Source organism: Podospora anserina, chromosome 2 (assembly GCF_000226545.1).
Source record: "Podospora anserina S mat+ genomic DNA chromosome 2, supercontig 2".
Classification (NCBI taxonomy): Eukaryota; Fungi; Ascomycota; class Sordariomycetes; order Sordariales; family Podosporaceae; genus Podospora; species Podospora anserina.
In genome coordinates, this window is record NW_001914858.1 from 1974435 (window position 1) to 2001070 (window position 26636).

The 26636-nt window shown below is 53.0% G+C and overlaps 9 protein-coding genes across 9 annotated transcripts; 6 read left to right on the forward strand and 3 right to left on the reverse strand.

Annotated features, from left to right (window-relative positions):
- Positions 1-365: 365 nt before the first annotated feature.
- On the forward strand, positions 366-4907 carry PODANS_2_5250 (uncharacterized protein; the record flags this gene model as incomplete). The annotated part of the gene is made up of 1 exon (XM_001911251.1): positions 366-4907. The coding sequence occupies one exon, from the start codon at positions 366-368 to the stop codon at positions 4905-4907; it is 4542 nt and encodes a 1513-aa protein (XP_001911286.1).
- A 1812-nt stretch (positions 4908-6719) lies between these two features.
- PODANS_2_5260 (uncharacterized protein) lies at positions 6720-9378 on the reverse strand (the record flags this gene model as incomplete). Its single annotated transcript, XM_001911252.1, has 2 exons — positions 6720-6971; positions 7045-9378. 2 exons carry the CDS (start codon positions 9376-9378, stop codon positions 6720-6722), a joined length of 2586 nt encoding a protein of 861 aa, XP_001911287.1.
- A 1541-nt stretch (positions 9379-10919) lies between these two features.
- On the forward strand, positions 10920-11832 carry PODANS_2_5270 (uncharacterized protein; the record flags this gene model as incomplete). Its single annotated transcript, XM_001911253.1, has 3 exons — positions 10920-11065; positions 11121-11711; positions 11781-11832. The coding sequence occupies 3 exons, from the start codon at positions 10920-10922 to the stop codon at positions 11830-11832; spliced, it is 789 nt and encodes a 262-aa protein (XP_001911288.1).
- A 344-nt stretch (positions 11833-12176) lies between these two features.
- On the reverse strand, positions 12177-12636 carry PODANS_2_5280 (uncharacterized protein; the record flags this gene model as incomplete). Its single annotated transcript, XM_001911254.1, has 2 exons — positions 12177-12518; positions 12589-12636. 2 exons carry the CDS (start codon positions 12634-12636, stop codon positions 12177-12179), a joined length of 390 nt encoding a protein of 129 aa, XP_001911289.1.
- A 1345-nt stretch (positions 12637-13981) lies between these two features.
- On the forward strand, positions 13982-16442 carry PODANS_2_5290 (uncharacterized protein; the record flags this gene model as incomplete). Its single annotated transcript, XM_001911255.1, has 9 exons — positions 13982-14302; positions 14365-14946; positions 15015-15057; positions 15126-15208; positions 15336-15495; positions 15743-15905; positions 15996-16025; positions 16177-16262; positions 16369-16442. The coding sequence occupies 9 exons, from the start codon at positions 13982-13984 to the stop codon at positions 16440-16442; spliced, it is 1542 nt and encodes a 513-aa protein (XP_001911290.1).
- A 3508-nt stretch (positions 16443-19950) lies between these two features.
- On the forward strand, positions 19951-20421 carry PODANS_2_5300 (uncharacterized protein; the record flags this gene model as incomplete). The annotated part of the gene is made up of 2 exons (XM_001911256.1): positions 19951-20275; positions 20333-20421. The coding sequence occupies 2 exons, from the start codon at positions 19951-19953 to the stop codon at positions 20419-20421; spliced, it is 414 nt and encodes a 137-aa protein (XP_001911291.1).
- Positions 20422-21700: 1279 nt separating this feature from the next.
- On the forward strand, positions 21701-22752 carry PODANS_2_5310 (uncharacterized protein; the record flags this gene model as incomplete). Its single annotated transcript, XM_001911257.1, has 4 exons — positions 21701-21714; positions 21839-21923; positions 21987-22012; positions 22098-22752. The coding sequence occupies 4 exons, from the start codon at positions 21701-21703 to the stop codon at positions 22750-22752; spliced, it is 780 nt and encodes a 259-aa protein (XP_001911292.1).
- A 1185-nt stretch (positions 22753-23937) lies between these two features.
- PODANS_2_5320 (uncharacterized protein) lies at positions 23938-25008 on the forward strand (the record flags this gene model as incomplete). Its single annotated transcript, XM_001911258.1, has 4 exons — positions 23938-24010; positions 24286-24356; positions 24421-24636; positions 24739-25008. The coding sequence occupies 4 exons, from the start codon at positions 23938-23940 to the stop codon at positions 25006-25008; spliced, it is 630 nt and encodes a 209-aa protein (XP_001911293.1).
- A 442-nt stretch (positions 25009-25450) lies between these two features.
- PODANS_2_5340 (uncharacterized protein) lies at positions 25451-26512 on the reverse strand (the record flags this gene model as incomplete). Its single annotated transcript, XM_001911259.1, has 4 exons — positions 25451-25964; positions 26022-26146; positions 26197-26236; positions 26298-26512. 4 exons carry the CDS (start codon positions 26510-26512, stop codon positions 25451-25453), a joined length of 894 nt encoding a protein of 297 aa, XP_001911294.1.
- Between the last annotated feature and the right edge of the window lie 124 nt (positions 26513-26636).

A 26636-nucleotide genomic window follows, 5' to 3' on the forward strand; every position in this document is an offset into this window, starting at 1 on the left:
ACAACCCAAACACCGTCCTTCTCATCTGCCCCTAGAACTCAACCACTCAGACGTTTTGTTCCCTATTCTCATTCTCACTCAGCTCAATCAATCTCTCCGCTGACAGAAGCGAAGCCAGCACCTTTCCTTCCTTACTTTCAAGCTCCCACAGCTCTCGTTCACAGCACTTTCTCTACCGCGATTGAATGACGACGACGACTGACGGACCCGCCGAATTACGCTTAATTTAACGATACGGATACCCGGTTGCGATTCTCATCACCACCCCAACACCAAGGCTCACGGCAGCGACGTGGGCCCGGCGACGACTTCTTGCATCACGAATGGGAAAACTATGACGAGCGCACACACGCCTACAACCCACCATGCCGTTTTTACGACGCCGCGGCAATGTTGGCAGTGAGACGGATATGAGACGGCACTCACTGTTTGACGCCCTGCCCGGTGTTCCCCCGTTGAAGGAGCCGCCCATCCGTGCCGAATCATCGACCTCGGACTTGCCCGCCGCCCTGACGTCGGTTGCAGAAGATGCTCCCGCACCGCCCTCTCCTGTTCCTCCCTCTCCTGCCTCGCCTATCTCGCCCATGGAGCTGCCCCGCGATAGCATCTCGGTGGCTTCGACCCACGCCCAGGAACAGCCTCGCGCCTCCGTCTCCCTTGCCCTGCCCGACGACTCCAACAAGCACCGGCGCTTCTCCATGCTGAGATTCCGTAATGCTTCCGACTCCCAACTAGCAGCCAAGGCGAAATTGCACGCGGCGGCCGAGAAAGCTCCTCCCATGCCCCGCCGTACGTGCCATTCCGTTGCATTGCGCGAGCGCTCTGCCAGACAAAGTCTCCATTTCAAATTGCTTACACACAATGAGACAGCTCCCGAGATCATCACCACGGCCCCGACCACCACGTTTGACGGAACCGCCCCTCGAAAGAAGCCATCCCGAATGAACTTTTCAATGCGATTACGCCGCTCTGGAGAGATTTCCAGGACCGAGCTAGCCGATAATTCGAACGAGAGATTGGGCCTGGGTACAATGGGGGACAGAAGAGTGTCACTTGTTCCAGAGGAAAGCAGCAGTGCCGATAGCAGCGCGAATTCGAATGGGAAGCAGAGTGTCACTTTTGACGAACCATCTCGGGCATCCTTTTCTCATGCGCCACCGGCTTATGGGGATGATCATTCATCGACGCTTGCACTGCCTGCCACCAGGTTATCAGAATCCTCGAGATCCGATGCCAGCTCAGGGGACAGGGTGTATGGGAGCACCACAGTAACAACTCAAACTATACATACTACTACCACCTTTTTCAAGCTGGGGCGGCGGAAGAAACAGACGGACTCTCTTTTCCCCATTGCCCACCTACAGCCCAAGAACAAGTCTTCGATGACGCACAACTCCAACCTCTCCAGCTCATCGCTATCCGTACCGAACAGAGTCAGCACGGATAGGTCGACTGCCAGCAAATCATCCCTCAATGGCTCCCAGCTCACGCCGACTCCTTCTAGGACACCATCTCGGAGTGGCGGGTCAGTCTCACCCAGCCAAACTGTCACATTATTTGGCAAAGGGAATGCCTCACCAGCAACTGCCCTGTTTCGGCCGAATTCAAGGCACTCTGGTCACTCTTCACCTACGAGAACTTACATCCACCGGAGGGGCCGTTCGTCGACCATGAGCTCCCTCGGTAACAATACGCCTAGGGAGTCCGTGGAGGAACATTTGACTCTTCCATCAAGGACATCCATGTCGACCAGCCGCAAGAGCTTTGGTGACCTTCTCGGTCTTAGCAGGTTACGACACAATACCGATTCCATATCCTCCCGGCATGGGACCCTTACCCCGGCCACCCCTGCCTCGAGCGCATCCAAGAATAACTCGCTCCAGATATCGCGTGAGTCCATCATCCTCCCGGAGCGTCGGGATGATGATACTCCCGCCAGATATCTCGAGCGGTTGTTGGAAGTTGTCAGCCGTAGTGTGGTGGCGGCTGCTCTCTCCAAGAACACCGAGCCCTTTGCACAAGCCGTGCTTCGAAGTTATATGCGTGGATTTATGTTTTTTGGTGACCCAATGGACATGGCTCTGAGAAAACTGCTGATGGAAGCCGAACTTCCTAAGGAGACGCAGCAGATCGACCGTTTTGTCCAGGCATTTGCCAACCGGTATCACGAGTGCAACCCCGGCATCTACGCTTCACCAGACCAGGCCTATTTTATTGCCTTTTCCCTCTTGATCCTACACACCGATGTCTTCAATAAGAACAACAAGCACAAGATGCAGAAAGTGGATTACCTCAAAAACACTCGAGGAGAGGGCATTTATGAGGAGGTCTTGGAGGTCTTTTACGACAACATCACATATACCCCTTTTATTCACGTCGAGGATGATTTCGACATCAACGGAGAGCGGATCGTCCCACACAAGGTGAAGAAGAAGCCGTTCTTGTTGAATGCAGCGCCCGATCCAGCGCGACGGACGATAAAGGAGCCCGTCGATCCATACGCTGTTATTCTCGAGGGAAAACTGGATTTGCTACGGCCAAACTTTAGAGATGTGATGCACCTGGAAGACCCGTACAGCTACCTCGGAACGGCAAAGACGCTGAACATGAAGGAGCTCCAGAAGACCTTCTTCAAGACCGGTGTCTTACAGATCGTTTCGGCAAGATCCCGACCCGATGCCTTCATGACGGAAAAGACAGCTTCGAATCCGGAGGAGGCCCATCCTGGTATCGTGGATATTAAGGTCACAAAGGTCGGGCTGTTGTGGAGGAAAGATGCCAAAAAGAAGAAGACGAGGTCTCCCTGGCAAGAGTGGGGTGCCATCCTCACAGGTGCCCAGCTCTACTTCTTCCGGAACACCACCTGGGTCAAGTCGCTGATGCATCAGCAAAAGGACCATCTCCGAAAGGGCTGCGATGGGGATCCCTGCATCTTCAAACCGCCCCTTGAGGCCTTCAAGCCCGACGCGCTGATGTCAACAGACGGCGCCGTGGCTTTGATGGACAAGAGCTATAACAAACACAAGCACGCATTCGTGTATGTCAAGAATGGCGGGCTTGAGGAGGTTTTGCTGGCGGAAGACGAGGATGAGATGAATGACTGGCTGGCCAAGCTCAATTATGCTGCTGCGTTTAGGACCTCTGGTGTGCGCATGCGAGGTGTGATAGGAGGGAATATCGATGGTCAGGGGCGCAGAGCGCTCAGGAGACTGGATGGCGATAATGTGCAGGTGATCCAGACACCGACCGGAGAGGTGACGGTTTCGCGCAGCCGCATTGACCACAAGATGGCACAGGATATTTTGGCCGCGCGGAGGGAGATCATGATGCAGAAGATTACTGATGCTGACGAGAAGCTCAAGGAAGTCGAAAAGACACTTGCCGACCAGCACCGGAATGCCCGACATCTTTCGCTTCTGACCCCTATTTCGCAAAAGACCCGCGACTCGTTGCTTTTGGCGGGTGCGAGGATTGCTGCGCAGCTGAAGTGGACGCGGATGGAAATATGGAAACTGAAGTGTCACCGTGATATTCTCTCTTTGGATTTGGAAGAGGAGCGCCAGCTTCTCGATACTCCTGCGGACTCGCAGTTGCAGGTGCCTATCACTAGGGAAGACTCGAGGGGAAGCAGCCTTGCAGCCCAGAAGAGTCCTCGGTCGCCCGCTCCGCTCTCCCTCACCAGAACCTCAACCGTCACATCGAAATCTGAAGGCTCATCGCCAGTCACCGAGGTCTTCCGGACGCCGCCGACCAGTGCGACCTCTACGAGCTTCCTTACGCAGGAACGGACATGGGAGTCGCCGGCCGCGGTTCTTGATCAAAACGATAATCGCAAGGCTTCGGTCTCGACGGCCATCTCAGTCAGCTCTACCCCAGCTACGCCATCTCGAAAGAGGGCCGAGTCCAGCACGACTGTTGAAAAGCCCAAGTTTGAGGGACCAGGTGAAGATGTGGATGCGGACGAGCGTGACCTGCTTGCCAAGGCTGGACTTTTGGAAGCCGCTAGCTCGGAGACCAAGTCCTCGACGGCTGGCGATGAGCCGTTTGATACACCCGAGAGGCGTGGCCGCCACTCCAACAGCACCTCGGCCGATCGGCTCGAAAAGACGAATATCCGGCGCAGTCTCCAGCGCACCCTTAGAGAGGGCGCCGGTCACCTCTCGCACCACCGCCACCGGAAGGGCAAGGATTCAACGTCCAGTGCCACCAATGCCGACGAGGGCAGCCGCGATTCACCGGATAGCTTCCCTCGCAGCACGGGCTCCTTTGTCGTACACGGCAAGAAGGCTTCGGTGATCAACTTCAACAACGACCTCCAGATCCAAGGTCTGACGGCTGAAGAGCGCATCCGGCAACGAATGCACCGTGGCGACGACGCAGGCAGTGTTCGGACCGGCCCGAGCGACGGCACGGACTTTCAATCCATCCTCACTGCTCGGTCTGTATCCGAGCGCGAACATCGGGGATCTGCCGCCAGCGCGAGCACGGCCACGGCCCGAAGTTTCCGGGAGCTGCACAGGAAGTACTCGTCGGCTCAAGCGGCCCACAAGACCATTGGCAGCCTCGCGCTGCCGTCTGATGAGGATAGTGATGCGGCTATCAGCTTTTCTGACGGTCGGCACACGCCCCTTCCGCCTATTGATGGGGAGGAGGAGGAGAATGCCATTTCGACGAATGCGCTGACGACGGCGTTGGAGAATGCGGTTGTGGAGGAGGAGGATGATGACGATGATGATCTTCCTACCGCGAGGGAGGAGAGGAACACGGTTTATTTTACTCCGCCGCCGGGCAGTCCGGTGAAGGAGGAGGATGATGGGGATGGGGAGGGAAATGATGGGGTGGTGCTGCAGAAGGATGGGGGGGAGAGGATGGCGAGTCCACCGCCGTTGCAGTGTGTTGGTGCTTGAGATACCCCTTTTTTTTTTTCTTGTGGCTTGATACAAACGGAGAGAATACACCTAGGTACCTACCTGCCTTGTTTACTTATTCGACCTTACACAATCTTTCGAACAACCGATCGATCTAGCCTACCTACACCACCGCTCCTTTCAACAGACACTATTTTTCCTTTTTTCTGCTCGGGGGAAAAAAGCATTGCCTAGGTACCCTACGATGGCTTCTTTCTGTGGTTTAATATTTTTTTCGTTTCGATACGCTTTTTTTACTTTGAGTATAGCACTTGTATAATGTACAGCAAACACGGCTTTTTTTCCTTTTCGGTTGTATTTTCATGGCAGGCATGAGGGAAGATGGAGAAGGGCGGGGGGGGGGGGGGGGCTCTAAGATAACAAATGATGGCGTGTGTGTGAGTGAGTGGAAAGAGAGTGTGTGTAAAAAGATTGTTGGGAATGGTTTTCTTTTTGCAGGTTTCTGTCTTGGGGGTTGTGGAGGTTGCCAATGGCTCTCTTGGTTTTTTTTTTTTTGGGTTGGTGGTGGTGGTGGTGGTGGTGTTTGAGGAGTTTTGGGGGTTTGTGGTTTGGAGGAGCTTGCATTGCTGTCTACCGTTTACCTAGTTTAACAACATAAAAGAAGCGTTGTTTAGGCGGAGGGGGGGATGAAATAAAAAAATTTATTTGATATGAGTTTTGTACTGTGGTGTTTATTGGTGGTGATTTGGTGGTGGTTTGTTCTGTATGTTAATATCAGACCGCGGATGAATCCATTGCGATGGACTGTGACGAGTTAGAAAAGAAGATTGTTGCGGGTTTTGTATATTTTGGTGACGGGCTGATTGTGGTTTAGGGGAATGTGCTCTCTATGGTGGTGTTGTTCAATGTAGGTCAGCAGGCGAGGAGCATTGAAGGTTCGGGTACTTCGTATACAAGATGGACTTCTTGTGCATAGAGAGTCTGGGCGGGGAGAGATGTATGTTATTGTTGGAGAGTGATGGGAAGGAGTGATATGTAGAAGATACACAGAGGGCAACAAGTTGATTTCTATATTTCTATTCACGACAGCTATCGCAACACGCCAGGGTTTGTTTACTTGATTACACTTCAGGGGTAATCATTCAGGGGCGGCTGCCAAACGAGCATATTTCTATTATCGATTAGATACACGTCGTCAAGGTACTCATCTTTTTCCTATTGCTAGGATTGATAAAAGGGTCTACATTATCCAAGTTCATGCTCAGCCTGCCCTGAAAAAAAACATCAAGACCACCGTAATATTCTTTGGAATTTATAAGAGGTCACACAACAAACATGTTCAACAGTTTCGTCTCGAGTCACAGCAGCCATCGGACAGTAATCATGAAGTGTAAAAATCATCGCTTATTCAATCCCTACCTTACTCCCCAACCTAACCTATCCCCATTGCTGTCTAATGTTTTCCACTCCAAGAGCCTCATACAATACATCTTACAACCCCCCTGCCATCCTCACTACCCCCCCCCCTAAAATCATAGCTCCTCATGCTCGCTCATGTGTGCGTGTGTGTGTGTGTCCTCGAAGCCAAAACTTTGCTCATGATTCCATGTCTTCCTCAAACACATACAACTATCCATTCCACTTCATGCCCACCATATCAAAACCCCTCCCCCTTCTCCCAAAATAAACCCCCTTTTCGTCAATTCAATGGCGATACAAAACGCCCAACATATGCAAACCCTGATATCACAAACCCCCCCCTTCCCCCCGCCATTTTCAACAAAACCTCTATCAAAAGACATGCATGCCCAACCAAGCCAACTTCGATAACAGCTACCCTCCTCCCCCATGTCAATAATTCCTCGCAGCCAACTGCTCACTCAACCCCTTCAACCTCTCAATCGAACCCCCCCCTTCCCCCCCCTCCCCATTCACTCCCGCCGCCTTGATATGCAGCGCAATAAACTCATTGACCGAATCCAGCAGCGGCTGCAAGCTCTTCTTGGGGTGCACCCTCACAAACCTTTCCTTGATCGGCTCGTGCAGACACAGATACCCCAATAGTATGCTCAAATACCCCAGCGCCACATTCAACTGCGTCTTCTCCATCGAGTCGGCCTACATCCCTCATTGTTAGCAACCTTGTCAGTCCCTGTAACAAAAAAACAAAACTTACATCCGCCATCTTCAAATGATTATCAGCAAAAACCCCAATCAACCCCTCCAACCCTCCCTCCCCAGCCAGCGTCTCACCCGCAGGCGGGTAGTAAACACAGAAATTAATCATCACCCCCAGCATGATAATCAGCCCATCCAGCAGCCCCCGTCCCCTAAACCCCCCCTCCTCCTTCACCTTCACCTCCACCTTCATCACCATCCCAAACGCGCCCCACGCCCCCCTCGCCAACCTCCCCAGCAGCCCCCTCTCGACAAACAACCGGCACGCGTCAGGGTTGTGATTCGTGACGTTAATCGACGTCCTCAGCACCAACCCCTCCAGCTCGTCGCCAAACCCCTCCACCGGCCTGCTCAGCGCCCCGTCCAGCAAGTCCGCCACGATCGGCGCGTATTTCCTCGTCCACCTCGCACTGAGACGGGAAGACTGCATCGCGTCGAGAGAGAGCCCTTCTACTACGTGGAGAGAGAGCGCAAAATCCCACGAGTTTGCGTGGCCAGGAAAACCCCAGCTGTCCGGGTTAGACGTCCCGTCCTTAAGGTAACCGAATAAAAGATCAGTGATAGCAGGCGAAAAAAACTCATCCTCCGACACCCGCGTCGACTGCCTAAGCAAAAGCTCCAGACACTTCAGCGCCAGTGTCCGCGGCGACAACGAGCCCGGCGGCGCTGGTTTCCACGCCGGAAGCTCAAGAACAGAAGCTTTCACCGTCCCCAAAGTAGTTTGCATATTTTTCGAAACGTTGTGCTTCCTGTCCCTCACCAGCCGACTGATATCTTCTTCCTGATCAAGCAGCCGCTTGAGAAGTGCAGCAAAACCCTGCGATCGTAACTGCTGAATAAGATGCGCCGAAGGCGACGCCGCCAAAAGTGTAGCGACGATGGCCAGGATAGAATACCCACACACAAGGTCAGTCTCCTCCCCCAGCGACCGGAACAGAGCCTCATCCCCGCTGTGATCCCGAAACTGGCGCCGAAACTCCTTGGTCTTCATCTTCTGCGCCAGCTCCAGCAACGCGCCTTTGCGCAAAGATGAAGCCTTTGGTGACGGAACGCCGATGCGATCAACGATATCACCCATCTCATCAGCAAATCGACTATTTGCACCTGCCTGTCGCAATTCGTGGATACTCTGAACAGCGCCGCTGTTCCCCAACTCTTCTTCTTCGTCGAGGTAAGCAAACTTGCTGAGGGCGGCGCTTTTGGTGAGCCGCCCAATGTTGAATAATGCGCCCTTGGACGACATGTCGTCCAGACCACCGCCCAAACCGCCGCTGCCAAACAACGGGTCCTCTTCCGCCAGCATGGACCTCTGCTGGCTGTAGGTAAACTTGGGTCCCGACTTCCTGGCTGTCAATACCGGACGCGCCATAGTTCTTCCCTTGTCTGCGGGTTCTGGACTAGAGTCCCGCAGGGCTGGAGAACGTCTGGTTTTGGAGATGTGTGAGTCTTGCGACGAGAATGCGTCCTCTTCTGATTCACTTTCTTCATCTGCCTGTTCGACCAGGGTGTCAATTAACCGCCTCTTCTTCGGAGCCTTTCCTGGCTGACTTTGGGGGATCGGTTCGGGTGCTGAGGTGGGCAGAGATGTAGGTTCAATTTCGATCGGAGGCAGAGGCTTCGAGGAGGATGATCGTGGACCGGAAAGGCGTATTGGAATCTGCGTCTTCTCGGGCTCGGGCTTCTTGGAGGATTTATTTTTTGTACCAACGCTTAGGTTCTTCAAGATCTTGGTGGTCTTCACTGAGAAGAGAGGCGCAGCGGGCGGTGGGGCATCCTGCATATGGACATCTCGCTCAGGTGTCTGTCGAGATCTGGGGACCACCGAGGATCTATCTTTCGGGTCCGATCGCCGAGTGACAGGTTCAGGAGAGGGTGCCTTTTCAGGGGATAATTCTGGTGTTGAGTAGGGAAGCGAGGTCTTGCTCGTCCTTTCTGACTGCACACGAGCTAGCCTCCTCTTCTTGGGCCGAGTGTCCTCTTCAGGTTCATCTTCAATGGCGTAGATATCGTAAGGATCAGGTAGGGGCTGACTGTGAGAGACATCGGAAGGTTTCGAAGATGCGTCACGGCCAGCTTTACGTATGTTTTGTAATTTCCCCTTGCTGGAAACGAGGGTGCGGGAGGCAGAGGCAGAGGCAGGCGCAGGCGAAGGCTCAGGTGAGGTCATGGGTGACTTGTTGAGAGAGGACACGCTGGGAACGATGGGCGCAGACTCGGCATGCCTGAGGGTGCCAACGGCGGAAGCTTTGGGTCTTCTTCGTGCAAGTTTGCCATAAGTGGTGACCTTTTTCTGGGGCGCATAGCCAAAGTCGGTCTCACTGGTGCTGGCCATAGTGAAGGACGCTAGAGAAGGAGGCGTCGCTGGAGGCTGCGGTTCAAAAAAAGAAAAAGAAAAATGAAAGTGATGCCGGGAAAATCAAAAGTGTCAGTGGGACATTCCAAGTTGGTCTTGCGATGCGGTGTCAATGCCGCTGGGCGAGAGAGCTCAGAGGCTGTGTGAACTGTTTGGGTTCGGTCCGCGTCCTGACAATGAACTCAATGCGACCAGCCCCAAGACTCAACTGCCACGGTGTGTGCGAAGACTGAGATTTTCAAACAAAGACAACTGCTCCTGGGTGACGTAGATAGTGGCCGGCTGTGATTTGGCCGGGAGCAAAAGCCGTTGAGAGTGGAAAATTGGGAGATGGGATAACTGCAATTGCTCATGGGCAGCAGCAGACGCGTTCACGACTTGGTTGTTCATGAGGCTTCATTGTTTTTGGAAACAAGCACCAACCCCACATCTTGTCTCTTGAACTCCCAGTCTCCCCGTTGCCGGCCCCAGCGCCACCCTGCATGGTAGCCCGTGCCCCCCTTTCTTGGCACCCAGCCTTTCAAAGGAAGGTTGAGACCTCTCCAGCTCTCTTGCGCCTCCATCAACATGGAGGGGATCTTTCGTCTCAATTCTCGGGAAAATTGGCCTAATTTTGTGCCTGAAAGAATCTGTAGCACTAGCTTCGCAAACAAAGAACCAGGTTTCAGGATTTTATTTAGATTACTGAGAATGAGGACATGAAGCAAGAGCAAGTGACCATCAAGTCCAAGTCTACATATCATATCGTTCATCTTATCTTATCCAAGCATAGCCCCTCCAAGCACATGGTAGGATTCTCAACCCCGCAGTTATCTCTGTCAAGAAAAGACCCCGAACCAAAAGAGCACACAACAAACTCCAATGTCTCAACCCTCCACAGCTATCCATGACTAAAAGCTCTTTGCAGCTATCACTGTCATGTGGCGTCCACCTGCTTGATCAACCCTATCCACGTTGTCTTCCAACGGTCAGGTGGGGTCTGGAGACAACTGCAGCCAGGGGTTTTCTGCCATCTGGTGTCATGGTATAGGAAGAAGCTTGCCTTGAGAGAGGGGCAAAAAACCGTTCGTAGTTCCAATCCACCGAGTATTTAGGATTAAGGTTACCTACCTTAAATCCTCGTGTGCTCAGCTTCCCAATCCATAAGCTCCGGGTCCCCTTTGTCCACACACACACACGCACACACAGAGAGAGAGAGAGAGAGAGAGAGAGAGAGAGAGAGAGAGAGAGAGAGAGAGAGACACGATCCCAATTAACCTCATCCGTCTGATACAAGGGCCCCTCGCTTTCCCTCTCCTCCTCCTCGGAAGCACCTTACATTTCAAGGGTGATTCCCGGCATATCCTACCTGCAAAATACTTTTGCTCAGGGTGGAGTTCACCTTATCTCCGCACACCTGTTTACTATCGAACTCTACTCAACTTACTTTCCCGTTCTCATAATCCCTTATTGTAGCCATACGCGTTTTTCACTCTAAACATCACCACCTACCTCCCATATACCTCAATCCCACACACTCAATGACCGAAGAAGTCGCCCCCGTCAAGTGCGTCGGCCCCGAATACCGCGCCGAAGACCAAAAGCCCACCGCCACCGTCTCAACCGTCGTCCACTTTGACAATGTCACCGTCCTCCCCCAAACCCCCCAGCTAATCGCCCTCCTCTCGTGAGCCGTTCCCTTCTTCCCTCCCCTATAACCAATTTGTTTCTAAAAACCCCAGCATCATCCGCAACCACTCCACCGCCCGCGGCGACTTCGTCTTCTACTCCAACCGCATCATCCGCCTCCTCGTCGAGGAAGGCCTCAACCACCTCCCCACCATCTCCCACACCGTCACCACCCCCGTCGGCCGCCCCTACGATGGGCTCTCCTTCCAGGGAAAAATCGCCGGCGTCTCCATCATGCGCGCCGGCGAGGCCATGGAGCAAGGGCTCCGCGACTGCTGCCGCTCGGTGAGGATCGGCAAGATCCTGATCCAGCGTGACGAGGAGACTGCCCAGCCGAAGCTGTTTTATGACAAGCTGCCCGAGGATATTGCGGATAGATGGGTGCTGTTGTTGGATCCTATGCTTGCTACTGGTGAGTTTTTTTCATGTCAAGTGTCAGAAAGGTGGGGGGGGTTGCTGATCAGAAATATAGGCGGTTCTGCCATCATGGCTGTGGATGTTCTCAAGTCGCGTGGGGTTCCTGAGGAGAGGATTCTATTCTTGAACGTGCTTGCTAGCCCGGAGGGGATCAAGAACTTTGCGGAAAAGTTCCCTGCGTCGAGGGTGGTGACTGCTTTTGTGGATGAGGGGTTGGATGAGAAGAAGTAAGTTTATTTCCTTTTCGGATTTTCAGATATGGGTGAGTAAGAGCTAACCCTATGACACCCTAACAGCTACATCATCCCAGGCCTTGGTGACTTTGGCGACAGATATTATACCCGGTGAAGAACTCAATGTAGCAAAAAATCGCCAACAAATAAAACACGCTCACACAAAAAAAAAGCCGATATATACGAGGCCAAAGCAAATCATTATCTTTTTGCTTGTCTTGAAAAGGAAAAGCATCGTAGATATTAATATTTTCCACACCCGCCGACTAATTTTATGCCTCCTCTGCCTCAAATACTTGTCGCCATGATATGATTGATTGATCGATTGATTGCCACCCCAACCATACATTTATTTCCCTGTTTCCCAATTCCCATTCCCCCCCCCCCCCAAAAAAAAAAAAAAAAAAAGACCACCAAATCTTGTCGTAGCAAAACAAACAAAACCCAGGAAGAGAGATTTCACTCGTAGTCATCATCATCCGGTATCACATCCCCATAACCATCCTCGTCGTCATCGGCCTCGACTCGTCGGGCTGCCCGCCCCCCGCTATTACTTGATCGCCCGCCGGCGCCGGCGGCCTTTGCCTTCTCGCTGTTTTCTTGGGCGACGGCGTCGGCTGCGTCGACCCATTCGGCGTAGACGTCGACGGGGGCGGAGAGGTAGTTGATGCCGCACTGGAAGTGCTGGCCGCAGATCTTGCAGTCGAGGGAGCCGACGCCGGCTTTCTTGTCGACCTTGACGGAGACGGCCTTTTCGTGGTTGCAGAAGAGGCAGGTGAAGACTGAGGGGAGGGGTTCGTTCTATAAGGGGGGGGGGGGGGTTTGTTAGGTATCATGCGCAAGGTTGGATTAGAGAGAGATGGATGCGTACCCTGCGAGGGCCGGTTGGCTTTCTGGTGGCCTTTTTGCGCTTGCCCATTGTTTCTGGTGGTTATCCGGGGGTCGAAGAGGGAGGTAGGTTGCGCGATTGAATTGATGGTTTCGCTGGGTTTGTGCGAGGATGCGCCGGGGGTTTTATGGGTGTGTTATTTGGAGAGAGTTTGATGCAGAAAAGGTGATGTGATAAGGGGATATATGGATTGATTTGGATTCTCAACAGGATTCGGTCATCGCCTAACAATCAAGCTCCATGTTCTCATGCGCTGGAGACGCGTCGGATTAAATTGCCCCGCTAATCTCAAAGTGGAGCGTGCTGCTACATGCGAGTTACGGTGTGCGGTGAAGTGAAGTAAGGTGTGGCGAGGTGAAAGAAGAAGGTTCAAGGTGAAGGCTTCACTTTGACAAGGCTCCCTTGATCTCCACCGGGTTTGCCAAGCGGGGCCAAGAAGGGTCGGACTTCTAATCTGTGGCCCGTGCCCTCGATAAACCTCCGCGGTTGTCGGGTCCACACCACCCGTCTCGGCGAGAGGGGAGCTCTTGACCTTCCTCTAACTTGGAGTGATCATCGACCTTGCAGTGTTCGTCCCAGGATGCTGTTGTGAAGCATGTTGTGAAGAGGTTATGCTTCTCTTATCTAATCCAACAGAAGCTGTCTGTCTCACCAACAGAAGCCAACAAGACACCGGTCTCCTTCCCCTCGCCGTCAGCTGACCTTCCTGTGGCTTTACCTCCCGTTCCCGTTATCGGTTCTCTATCATCTCCAGAGACGTGTCCGCCTTCCAAACCCAGTTCCGTGATATCCACAGCGGCAGACGATCCGATTGCGGTGCCCCGCCTCCGCCGGCCTCCCGGAGTGGAGCAAGACGTGGAAGCACAAGCACAACGACAGCGATTACAGGGGTCGACGCAAGCACTACCGGAACGCCAACACACGGCCAGCCAGCTTGCACTATTATCGATCACCTGCCATTCTCCCCGACCGCCCGGTGATACCAGCTTCTGGGGGTCGAAGCGGCCCAAGCCCCGTCCAATGACGCCGGTTTCTTATCACGGGGTCTCACCCGAGCTCCGGAACCTGCCACATTCCGATGTGTTTGTCTCATTACCAACCGTTTTATATACTAGAATACTAGTTGCCCGCACCGGGTTTCACTTGACTACTCAGTGTTCTCTGTCTCCTGTCTGTCTAGGGGCTTGTGTGTTTCGTGACCAAACCGCTACAGAACCCTACCTATCTTTTTTGATCCCGAAGATCTCGCTCCCTCCACCAGAGCTTTGTTGTTTTTTTGTGTCCCGTTCCATCCTCGGCTTCTAGATTGGTAGCACTTTGCCTCAGCTGTAGTAGCTCCATCTCCCTACCTACGTTCCGCAAAACTACTTTCACGATGGGCTCAACATCAACAAACATGGACGACCTAAAGGAAGCCCTCCAGTCCATCTCCCAAACCCAAACCGCCCTCCTCACCGCCGTCCAATCCATCGCCGACCGAGTCAACACCCTCGAGAAGAAAGACACTTCCTCTTCTTCCCCGCCCTCCGCCCAAGCCCTCGACCGGTCCGCAACCCCCTTAAGAACAGGCTTCACCCAAACCCCAACCAGCGAACTCCCCGCCGAAGCAGGCACCCAAACCCCCACCGCCACCGCCCCTACCTCCCCGGTGGCCACCGCCTCGAAGCAATTCACCTCGCGTGTAATCCTCACAACCGTACGTTCCCCCCCCTTTCCCCCCTCTAACCACTTCCCTTAACTAACAAGAAACCAAAAAAGTACCCCCACCAAATCGGCATCTCCCCCCTCCCCCTCAACTGGGGCGCTCCCGACCCCCTGTCCCGAGGCCCAGTAACAGTCTCCCGCTCCCCCTCCACCATCGGCCGCCGAAACGCAATCGGCGCCCACGGAGGCTCCTACTCCATCTACTACGCGCTCGCCCTCGCCTCGGGCGAGCTCCCCCACAACCACAAGCCCGATTACACCAACACCGAACCCGCCGTGTCCATCGGACCGTTCCCCCAGTGGGGCGACAAGAAGAAGATTGTGGCTATGGATCCGTGGGGGCATTTAGTGCCCTGGACGCACAAGGGATTGATGGAAAGGGAAGGTGTTGACCTGCGGCCTACGATTGCGGTTACAAAGGCGCATATGACGCTTCCGGAGCTGGAGGAGAGCGTAAGGAGTGGGAGGTTGAGGCCGGATGGCAAGGTTTGTTTGAATGGACGGGGGGAGTTGGCTGTGACCAAGTTTGCGGTGGAGCCGGTTTGGTACTTGCCGGGGGTTGCGGAGAGGTTTGGGATTGAGGAGGGGGTGTTGAGGAGGAGTTTGTTTGAGGAGACGGGGGGGATGTATCCTGAGGTATGTGAAAAGAGGGGAGTAAAAAGGGGCGAGAAAAGCTGACAAAAGGGGGGGGTGGGGTTGGGAAGTTGATCACTAGGTCGGATATCAAGGTGTTTTTGCCGCCTATTGGTGAGTTTTGCTCCAACGGAGAGAGATGGTGGGACAAGTACTGACAGGTGACGGTTGCTGGTTTACAGGTGGCTTGACGGTGTATGTCTTTGGCGACCCGGCGAATATGTCTGACCCGTCCAAGAGGTTGGCTTTGCGGATCCATGACGAGGTATGACAATCACAAAACAACCCAACCCAACCGGCTAACCACGGCCGGTCATCAGTTGTTGTTGTTGTTGTTGTCATTATGATATTTGTCATTGCCGTGCTGACACCCCGCCCCCCTCATCTCACAGTGCAATGGCAGCGACGTCTTCGGCTCCGACATTTGCACCTGCAGGCCCTACCTGATCTTTGGCATCGAGGAAGCCGTCAAGGAGGCACAGAATGGTGGCAGTGGTGTGGTGATTTACTTTCGCAAGGAGGGCAGAGCGCTGGGTGAGGTTACAAAGGTATGTCATGTTGCAAAAAAAAAAAAAACTTCATTTTTTCTCTCCGATGTCGTTTTGTTTTGTTACCGTTCAACAAGAAAGGGGGGGTTTAAAGCTGACATGGAACGGAAATGTAGTACCGTAAGTTTTGCATCTTTCCCAGTGAAATCCTGCTTTGGTGGTGTACCGGTTGCCTCCTTTCTCGGAGAGAAGATCCTCTTTGTGTCAGTGAGAGAGTGTATTGGTCTAACCTGATCTGCAAATGCCGGTAGTGGTGTACAACGCGCGCAAACGCGGGGAGGATCGGGCATCAGATTACTTCAAGAGGACGGAGAACATTGCTGGTGTGAAGGACATGCGGTTCCAGGCGTTGATGCCGGATATTCTGCACTGGCTTGGGATCACCAAGATTGACAGGATGCTCAGCATGAGCAAGTGAGTCTCCCTTTCCCCCCTTTTCCCTCACGTTTGCCGAGATCCTGGGGGAAGAATGGAAGGTTGATATGAATTCTTTTCGATTTGCAGCATGAAACACGATGCGATTGTTGGTCAAGGGTGAGTTTTACAGAGTTCTTTTTCTTTTTCTCTCTCTTTCCATGGGATTCACTTGGACACAAAGAATGTCTGAGGTTATCGGAAAAATCGGACACTCCGGGAATCTGGTGACTGGTTGCTAATCGTGAGATCGTGATCTTGTGTATTTTAGTATACCTATTCATGAACGGGTTGAGCTTCCTGAAGAGTTGATCCCGGCCGATTCGAGGGTTGAGATTGATGCGAAGATTACTGCTGGTATAAGACATTCCCTATCATCATCTGGTGTTGCTGTGGGACAGTAACGTAGTGTTGTGTGTGTGTGTGTGTGTGTGGCCCGGCAGAAAGCTAACTTGCTGGTTAGGGTATTTCACGACAGGTCACCGAATGACTGATGACGAGCTAAAGGCTGTTCAAGGCCGGATATGGGAAGAGTAAGTCGCGAATGACATTCCCCGGGCCGTTTGTCGCTGTGAGAGGTGTGGCTGACACAAAGATACAACAGTATTGACCACTAGAAGAAAAAGAGCAATGCGGTTCGCCCGCCTCTTCTTGGTTTTGGGAAGGAAGCTTGGGGGAGATGTTCCAATGTCAGACAGAAAAGAGCCTTTTGGGAAAAGATCACGCTAGAACATGTACCTCGATTTTTACTTGAGGTTGCGCGGGGGGGGGGAGGAGATGGAATATGAGTAATGTGATTTGTTGAACCAATACCGTTTGAGTCTTGAGGCACGAGGGCTTGGGTTTTAGTGTTTTTGTCCAAAAGAGAGAGCCGTTTGTGCTCAAGTTAGGCTGCTTCTCGGTCTGATGTTTGTTTATTAGTAGTGCGTAAGATATCGCAACATTATCCTCCAACCAGAAAAATCACGCTGTTTTTTTAGATAACGCCCCCACGAGGAGGAAATTAGGAAGAGCAAATAGGAAGATGGGGTGAAGAAAAGAAAAGATGTCAAAATTTTTGGACTGTCACGCGGACGGTGGTGAGGTCTGTACGACGAATGAGTTTGGTGATCTACATGCCTACAACCATAGGAGAGGGAAAAGGGCGCGACAATGGGATGTCGCGTCACCGAGCATGAACAAGCATTCGATTTCTCAGCTTGTTATTGTTGTTGTTGTTGTTGTTGTTGTTGTTGTTGTAAGCTGTTGGTGTCTGGAATCTTGATGATTTGCGAGGAACACAGATTCGGATCTTGCTCTTGTGTGCGTGTGTGCGTGTGTGTGTGTGTGTACACAGTATGTACACAAAGTATTACTGCTACTACTACAACAGAATAGACATGGGTATTCTTCCAAGACTTTTAGTCTATGCGTTGCTCATCCGCAATTCCCGTTTGGTACCTGGACTAGAGTTTTCCGTTCCGGCAGCGGGGAGAGGCACGTAACCGTGCCGAAGTGCGGTCAGGGGGGGATGGGAAGGAACCGGATTCTTGGTTCACCTTATTTTCCTTGCTTTGGACCATGTTCGTTTTCTGTCATCCGGCTCGGTTACGGGATGTGTTGCGTGTTGGTTTCTGTATCACCCCTGTCTAGTTATACATCATCATGATTGCCATGATACAATTTTTCCCCCGGGAGTTTTTGTAGGCTGATGGTGACACGATGACTGCACACCGGTCCGGGGTTTGGAGTTAATGGGGATAGGCCAAGGACAGCTGGCTGGCAGGATGAGGAAGCAGAGCCCGTGAAATGTTGTTTGTCTGGTGACTCTCTTGCGGCGCAGCAAGGGATGCTTTTCCCTCTTCCCCGGGGATCCAATTGCCAATGACGAAAGATGAGAGGCGTAGAATTGGGCTTGGTTATTGGACTGATTATGGGCTGTTGGAGATCATCTTGGATTGGACCATGTCATCGGCCCTCGACCCCTTGTCAGACATTATTGGCTTATGGCAGACATAAACCCCCAAGAAGTGGAAAATCGCGCAGTTGTCCTTGTTGGGGGGTTTTGCTGTTGAATGTCTTGCTCTTTTCTCATCCCATGGGGGACGGAGTAGGGGGTGCAGATATGGTCTTCTTCTAGTGTTGGTGTTTGATGCGGGAAAGAGAGGGCTTCCCCACGTCTTTGCTGCACCGCACCGCCGTCGGGTCGCCGGGTCCCCTGTGCAAAGTCAACGTGGGAGAGGCCAGAAATGCCGTGCGATGCGGGCGGGTAACGTACCTTGGAAGAATCAATTCGCAAATTCAATGATATCAAATCCGTACTTGTTGTCCGAGATGCCCGCGGTGCTGTGTGCTGTGTGTTGTGTGCTGCAGGAGACTGTCCAGATGACCATCAGCACAAAGAGCGAGATTCCAGGTTGCCCGTTTGCAATTCCCTATCTCTCTCGCCAGTTGCGGTCGATTGTGTGGCACTCTACAGCCAAAAGGTGCGGTTGCGTTGCAGCACCGGTAAGGGCGATTGGAGGGGCAACTACTATACGAACAGGAAGGCGATTGTAACGATTGAGAGAGATCTCGACTGTCACGAGAGCACCAGTGAGAAGGACAGACTGCTAGCTGCCTACCGGTCTGGTTTGGGCTTGCAGATGGTGGTAGTGTGGTGTGGGGTCATGGTGATGGTGGACTGACTACTGGATGACTGACTCCTTGGTGTTGTTGCTCAAATGTGTGTATCAAAGTTGATGCTGACAGGTGTAGCTCCAACTCGGCGCCTTTCACTGAAGCATCAACGGAACGGCGTCCGGCCATCTTAAGACACTGGCTGTACTACCGTGGCTATGTCTCTGTAGCTCTTTTGCTCTGTTGCCATGTTGCTCTGTTGCCATGTTGCTCTGTGTGCCGAGTAAATCTCCTTCCATCTCGATGATCGCTCTGAAGGTGTGTTCGTATACCCTTGAGTGCCTCGTGCTCGTCGTGCCTGGGCGTCCGGTGTCTAGGCTGGAATCGGCTCCAACAAAAAGTCTCTGATGGCTCGGCTTTGTTATTCTGGGTCGCTGGAGCTGGCATCACCAATGGCCGTCAAACACCATGCAGCACCTGCAGAGTGCAGCTTCAGCGTTGTTGAAGTGTCACGACTTGAGTGGCTATCGGTGCTTTCCGCACCCCACCTTGGTCTTGTTCTGGGAGCCTGACGGGGGTGCCATGGGGTGCCATTCGACAGGCTTGGCATCTTGGAGCACTCTATCCACACGCACCGGTCTGCAGGCTATAACCGCACTTGGTTCGTGATGTTGAGTCGGAGGATGGTAGGATGCCCAATTGTGCGTGCTTGATATCTGTCCAATGTCTGTCTGGCAACGGCCCGCGCCCGTCAGATATTGACTCTCTCTCTAGGTAGAGTGTGGGTTGTGTCGGGGGGTGAGCTGTCCACAGTTGCGGGTTGCAGTCTGGCAGTTCTGCAGTTATTGCACACACGCCGAAGGCCGGGAGTCCGAACGGGTAGTGAGTGTGAGTGAATCTGATCAATGTTGACTGGTGGGACGGATGAGTGATGGGTGGGTGGTCAACCCATCGATGGCCTGGGCCAGCCATCCGAGAAACCAAGCCCAGCCAGGCACCGTCACACTCCGCGCTTCGCCTTGGTGCCTTGGTCGAACTCGACTAAGCCAACCCGTAACCCGCCCCTCCTTGCCATGCCAACCTGTCCCAAGTCACCCATGGACTGACAAGTGGCAATGTAGCCCGAAAGTGCCGTCATTGAAACCTGGAGACATTTTGCGGCATTGAGCGGATCGCATTTCAGCCCAAGTGGGCGGCTCCCATAAACTCTTCTGGAGCACTGGAGCACCTCCACTCCCACGATAATAATAGGCCCCCCTTCCCAACCTTTTCCTCCACTTTCCAACTTTTGATTCTCAGCCTCAGCTAAATATCAATGTGAACCTCCACCCTCGACTCGACCTTTAACAACTCCAAAGTCAAGTCAAGCCAAGCCAAAGGATCAACAACCAACACCGAAGATCAAGCATCAAGATCAACATCGACATCAACATCCACCTTAGTCATCATGATGGCCTCACTCACACTCACACCCGACTCTCGCATGCAGCGAAGAGATTCATCAGACCGAAGCGCCAGCAAGAGAAGACCAAGACTGCTCCGCGCCACTGCTACCGAACCCTCCATCACCACCTCCAACGCCAGCCGAAATGCCCTCTGCAGCCAGTCAAACCGAGCGACCGACCTCCTGACCCGTGCCTTCGTTTCTGGCTCTCCTCCGGGATCTTCTTCACCAATCTCTGTCCGGCCATCCATGTTCGACAGTGTCGACCGTCAGCAAGAGCTATCCGTCTCGCCTGTCAGTCAGCCCGACTCGTATGATGAGCGTCCTTGTATGTCTTGCCATCTTTCACTTGTGTCCCGGACTATGTGCTGACTTTGAAACCCAGTCTCGGGACGGTACTTCAGCTTCCCCAGCTTCGATGACTATGAGGGTAGCCAGCAAGACGACAAGGAGTCCGAGATCAAGTCCCCTTGAGAGGTCGCCCTGATCTCTTTTGGAGGGCAGTTCCGCTGAATGCTGCCACGCATCTGGCTACTATGCCTTTGGAGCGGAACTTCGCCAGGAGAAACCGGAACCCCTAACCCAACCCATCATCGAAACGCCCACGCCCTACTTCCCCTCGGATTGAGAAGCACTTGCAGCCATGACTGTTTATTTTGTGTATTCCCCGAGCCAGTCCACCCCTCTCACACGCCTCAGATTGAGGCACTCCCGACGACGGGATGGAGAGGGAGTTTCCACTGGAGGGTCGACGGCGCAGAGAGCATTTTGTACGATACAACACTCATTTTGGTGACGTGGGATCACGATATGATCCCCCAAACGAAAGGTCGACAGCGTCCCACAGATGGGATGCACGTCTCAAACGGTCGGAGTCATTCACCCCGCCAACAAAGACGTTGAAAAGAGGAAATAGGGTAACACACCCACCTACCTATGCGCACTCACCGCCCTTGTACCAAAACATTTTGTGTAGCTTTATGTCGTCATGACACGTCGGGTGACCCTGAGCCTATATGCTGCCAGGGTAAACGCACCCCAAGGAGGATGAATAGATGGATGGATGGATGGGGATTAATTGGAAGGGAAGGTGATCATTGGCCGGAAAAAAGGTCGATGGAATGAATTTACGTCGCTCTCTTCAAAACTTTTCGTTTTGCTGAATCTTTGGGAGGCTGTCACTGAGATCTTGATTTCGAGGGGGACAAGCGGGAGAATGATCAAAAATAATCTAGTCATAAGACACAAAAAAAATAAAAATCAAAGACACTATTACAATAGCCAGTGCTCCCCTTTGACTAGTGTGATGTGAGACCGAAAAGTGTGGTGTTATGGGCATAGTGCAACACCGATAGTTGTGACTTCAAGGGAAATAGTACGCGAGAGCATGTTTGAGGCTGTGGTAATCAAAGGCAAAGGTGATGGGGAGGGGTTGGAGCTGGGAGTAAGTGGTGCTTATCTTATCGCCCAGCACTCACCTTATCGATAGCAGAGCAGCAAGCCAAAAGTGAATGGCAGGAGCAGGCAAAAACGCACGGCCCTCCGAGCCCTAAGGTCCGTGCAGCCAATCATGCCCCGCAGTGAGTGCCCCACAGGTCTAGTTTTTCCGCTGATGGGAGGTGCGCTGCAGCCCACACAACGAATTTCAATTTTGATTCCGAAGCAGAGAAACCCAAACTCGTGTCCTCGATTGCACGGTCTCCATCACTAACCAAGCAGCACTTCCCGTCACCGAAGACATTGCTGCGTCAAGATGGCTGTTGGCAAGTACGTTGAACCCCTCGAAAACCGATTTTCTCTGCGATACCCACGATGTTCCTCGACTTCGCGATACAATTCGGCCGCCTGGTGGTGGATTCTGGACTTGATGATGGCTGACCATCGTCCACAGGAACAAGAGACTGTCTAAGGGCAAGAAGGGCCTTAAGAAGAAGGCCCAGGACCCCTTCGCCCGCAAGGACTGGTACGGCATCAAGGTACGTCGCGACATAATCGAGTTTCGGTCGAGGCAGCGAGGCTAACAAATAATCAAATCACAGGCCCCCGCGCCTTTCGCCATCAGAGAGTAAGCTTTGAAATCCCGAACACCACAGATCGCCGCGAGACGAGCAGGCAGGAACCCGAGCAGCGATTCTAACAAGCGATTTCAGCGTCGGCAAGACCCTCGTCAACAGAACCACTGGTCTCAAGAATGCCAACGATGCTCTGAAGGGCCGCATCGTCGAGGTTTCCCTGGCCGATCTCCAGAAGGATGAGGACCACGCTTTCCGCAAGGTCAAGCTCCGCGTCGATGAGGTCCAGGGCAAGAACTGCCTCACCAACTTCCACGGCCTTGACTTCACCTCCGACAAGCTCCGCTCGCTCGTCCGCAAGTGGCAGACTCTGATCGAGGCCAACGTCACCGTCCAGACCACCGACCACTACCTCCTCCGCCTCTTCGCCATCGCTTTCACCAAGCGCCGCCCCAACCAGATCAAGAAGACCACCTATGCCGCTTCTTCCCAAATCCGTGCTATCCGCAAGAAGATGACCGAGATCATCCAGCGCGAGGCTTCCAGCTGCACCCTCCAGCAGCTCACCTCGAAGCTTATCCCCGAGGTTATCGGCCGCGAGATCGAGAAGGCCACCCAGGGCATCTACCCTCTCCAGAACGTATGTGGAATTTTGAGCGACGGGGAACAGAAGCACGGCGGGGTAGCTAACATGTCACTTTCAGGTCCACATCCGCAAGGTCAAGCTCCTCAAGGCTCCCAAGTTCGACCTCGGTGCCCTCATGGCTCTCCACGGCGAGTCCAGCACCGATGATGCTGGCCAGAAGGTTGAGCGCGAGTTCAAGGAGACGGTCCTTGAGTCCGTATAAAGGGTTGGTTGTTTTTGGGAACGCAAAGGGCAGGTTTTCATCAGCAATACCTCTGGGGCACTGGGATTGCTTTCGTTGCATTTGGCGCGTATTATGGAACAGTAGTCAAGGGTAACGAATGTTGGTCCCATACGACGGACCGAGCGGGAATCAAAAGGATCATAAATGACTGTGACACGACCAAACAAAGCATTTCCCCCAGAGATGGCACACCCCCCGATGTGAGGTTGTCACTATGGACTGCCTAGGGAGAATGGCCTGTGAAATTGGCCCGTCTCGGTGACAAGGCAATTCGAGGGGGACGTGGCAGAAGTGGTAGTGCGCCCAGATACCGTATCAGCGAACATGAGTTTGACGTGTGCTCCTAGGACCGTTTCCTGACATTTTTCCCCAAACGACGCCGTCCTTTTGTTCCTGGAGTAAATCGTACGAAGTAGTCCCATTGTGTTGAAATTGGAGCGCGTGATAGGGCAGCCCAGCTTGACAGCTTGTTTCATAACGTCATCACGGGTGCTGTCCAAGCCCGCCAGCTACTTTATTAGTGGCCAACAGCAGGCGGGGACTACTAAAGTTCACTGGCCGCCTCACTACCAGTTGGGCAACAAGACATATTCTTCCAGATATCACTTTTCTTGTGTTTCCGTCTGTGTTGCTGCCTTGCTTATTACCTACCTATCCGAGCCGCATCCTCTTTTTTTGGTCTTTTGAGGCGAGCGCTAGGGAACTTCCACATTCCAATCAGTTTTTAAGCCGCTGCCGAAAGATAAGACGAGAAAGAAGAACCGCTCAGAAGGGAGGGTGTCGTCGTCATCATTGAGCAGCACCACCCAGTCTTTGTGTTTTGGACCGAGGCAAAACCCGATCGATTCTGTCAACCCGCCCAAAACCTTAAACTCGCATCATTCGAGACACAACTACCTTTCTTATCTTTTACGCACCTACCTACCTACCTTACTTGCACTATTCTTACCGGACTTTTATTGTTGTTGTTTGTTGTTGCTGTGGTTTTTTTTTCTGGCTGGCGGGAATAACAAAAACAGCGGCGGATAGTTTGGGTTGGTTGGTTGATATATCTCTTGTTTGGCAGCTACTGCAAGGGAAAAACTTGGGGATTTAACTGAAAGGGAAAGATGGCTTCGGATGATACCCTCCCGACGCTCAAGGTGTTGCTTATTGGGCCGTCGGGGGCGGGGAAGAGTGCTTGTGAGTTTTTTTTTCTTTCTTCTTCATGTTTATGTTGTGAGAGTTGTTGTCACATGTTTTTTTTCTGTTCTGGTGGTGAGGTGGTCACCCGTATATGACCGGTCGGTGGCCTCAACGGGTCGTGATCAACCCCTGGCTTCGCATGATATGGCCTGGGATGTTTCTTCATGGCTTGGAAGTGATGATCCCTTCATCACTCCCTCATCTTCACAACACTCACAACTACCACCTCACAGCTTGATCTCACTAACACTCACTCACCCACTCTTACTCAGTACTAACCCGCTACTGCGATGATGAATTCGACCCCGAGACCTCGGCCGCAACGATAGGGATTGATTTCAAGGTATTCCCTTCCCCCCTTTTCCTCCTTACCCGTCACTGACAACCCCTCCCCCCCCCCCCCCTAGATCAAAGTCCTCAACGTCCGCGGCAAACCCTACCGTCTCACCCTCTTCGACACCGCAGGCCAGGAACGGTTCCGCACCCTCTCCACCTCGTTCTACCGCGGCGCGCACGGGGTGTTGCTCGTGTACGACATCTCGACGCGGGCGAGCTTTTTGAGCATGGAGAAGTGGTTCAACGAGGCGGAGGCGAACACGGTGGAGGGGGTTGCGCTTTATCTGGTAAGCCCCCCCGCCCCCTTACATCACATCACATGTACCTTCAACTTTTCCACCGCTATGTTGTGGCTAACATAAGAATAGGTCGGGGCAAAGTTGGACAAGGCCAACGCAAGGGAGGTCACCACGGAGGAGGGGCAGGCGCTCGCCGAGGCGCACGGGGCAAAGTTTTGCGAGGCGAGCGCAAAGACTAGGGAGAATGTGAGGTTGGCGTTTGTGGATATTGTGGATAGGATTGTGCAGACTCCGGGGTTGATACAGAATGCTAGACTGGGAAGGGCGGCGGGGGCGGTGGCGTTGGGGAATGGTGGGAGTAGTGGGAGTGGTGGTGGTGATGGGTATGGGGCTTATTTGTCGGGGGGTTGTTCTTGTTGAGCAAGGGGGTTAGAGGGGAAAAGGGCGTTGATCATGGAGAGGTTTGGAGTTTGAGGGTTGGTTCGGTAAATTAGAAGAGAGCGAGGCATGGCGATGGATGGATGGGTGGTGAGGGGAGTTGGGATACACTTCAGACTGTTGAGACAGCACAGAGAGTTTTGATACCCCCAGGCTTTTTTGGATTATGGATGGAAGTACATTGTACACCTTTTCTTTTGCTTATCAAGTGTCCTTGTGTTGAAGTACTTGTTGTGTTTGGTCTATAATTTCTGTCTATGTCTAAGTGGTGTGTGCTGTTGACGCATACTCCTCCCCCTCTCATGCAATATTGGCATTTGATAGACGATGGACAATAAATATACAAATTAACCTCTCTCCGGCCATCTATTCCTTCGGACTCAAAAACTCCACCACCGCCCTCCTAAACGCCTCGGGATTCACCCTAATCAACCAATGGCCCGCCTCGACATCCACCAGTAATCAACCAATGGCCCGCCTCGACATCCACCAGTTCAAACTGGGGAAAAAATTGGCCTTTCAGCGGGATGATTTCGTCAGGGACATATTTCGACTTTGTCCCCCTGACAAACAGCGCCGGTTTCTCAAACCTGACCTCTCTGGGATCTTTAAAGGGAAAGTCACCCAGGTGATCGAGCGCCTTCCCGATGATGCTCAGCGGAACCTTGAACTTTTGGACCTGAGACTCGGGGTGGCGGGGACGGTGGAGGTTGCCGAGGAGGAACTGGCGGATTGTGACGGAGGGTTCGTAGGACTGGAGGATGGAGTCTGCTTGGGATTGTTTGGTGACCTCGGAGGATTCGATCTCTTTCATGCCGCGGATGTAGCGGGCAAAGTCGGACTCGAGGCGGGCGTCGATGGGGGCGTTGTCGACGGAGATGAGGGAGGAGATTAGGGTGGGGGAGGTGAGAGAGAGGGTCATTGCTGCTTTGGCGCCCCTGAGAGGAGAAGGGGTTAGTAAGATAATGGGGGAAGGAGGGGGGAGGGGGACAAACATGGAGTGGCCGATCAGGCAAGGGTCTTTGAGGTCGTGCTGCTTGATAAAGTCGCCTACGTCGGCGGCCATGGCGGTGTAGTTGTGGTGGGGGTCGTGGGGGGAGTCCCCGTGGTTGCGGAGGTCCTTTTTTGGTGTCAGCGATGGTTGTTGATATGGGGTTTAGGTGCAGGTACAATGGCGTAGACGGAGCGGCCTAGGTCACGGGCGAGGACTCTTGTCATATTGTTAGTATGATAGGTAGGTGAGTAAGAGAGGGAGAGAGGGAGATACGTACTTACTTATCGTTCTGTTATTCTTCTTCGACCCAAACAACCCGTGCATGAAAACAATAGGCGAGTTCTTGTTGGGGTTACCAACCGACGGCTTGGCCGGCTCGTGAAGATCATACGCCAGAGGGACGGTGGAATATCTCATCTTCATCGTTTGGCATAATGAAGGTGTAAGCGTCCTTTTGGCAACGAGCCGAAGGGCTGTCGCTCTTGGAGCCATCGTAATCTTTTTCTCTTTTTCTTCTTCGTGAGTTGAATGAGTGTCGGTTATATCGCAGGTAAAGAGTGAAAAATGCAGGGACCTGAACCCTGATTATGTACAATGTTGAGATATGCACGGTGAG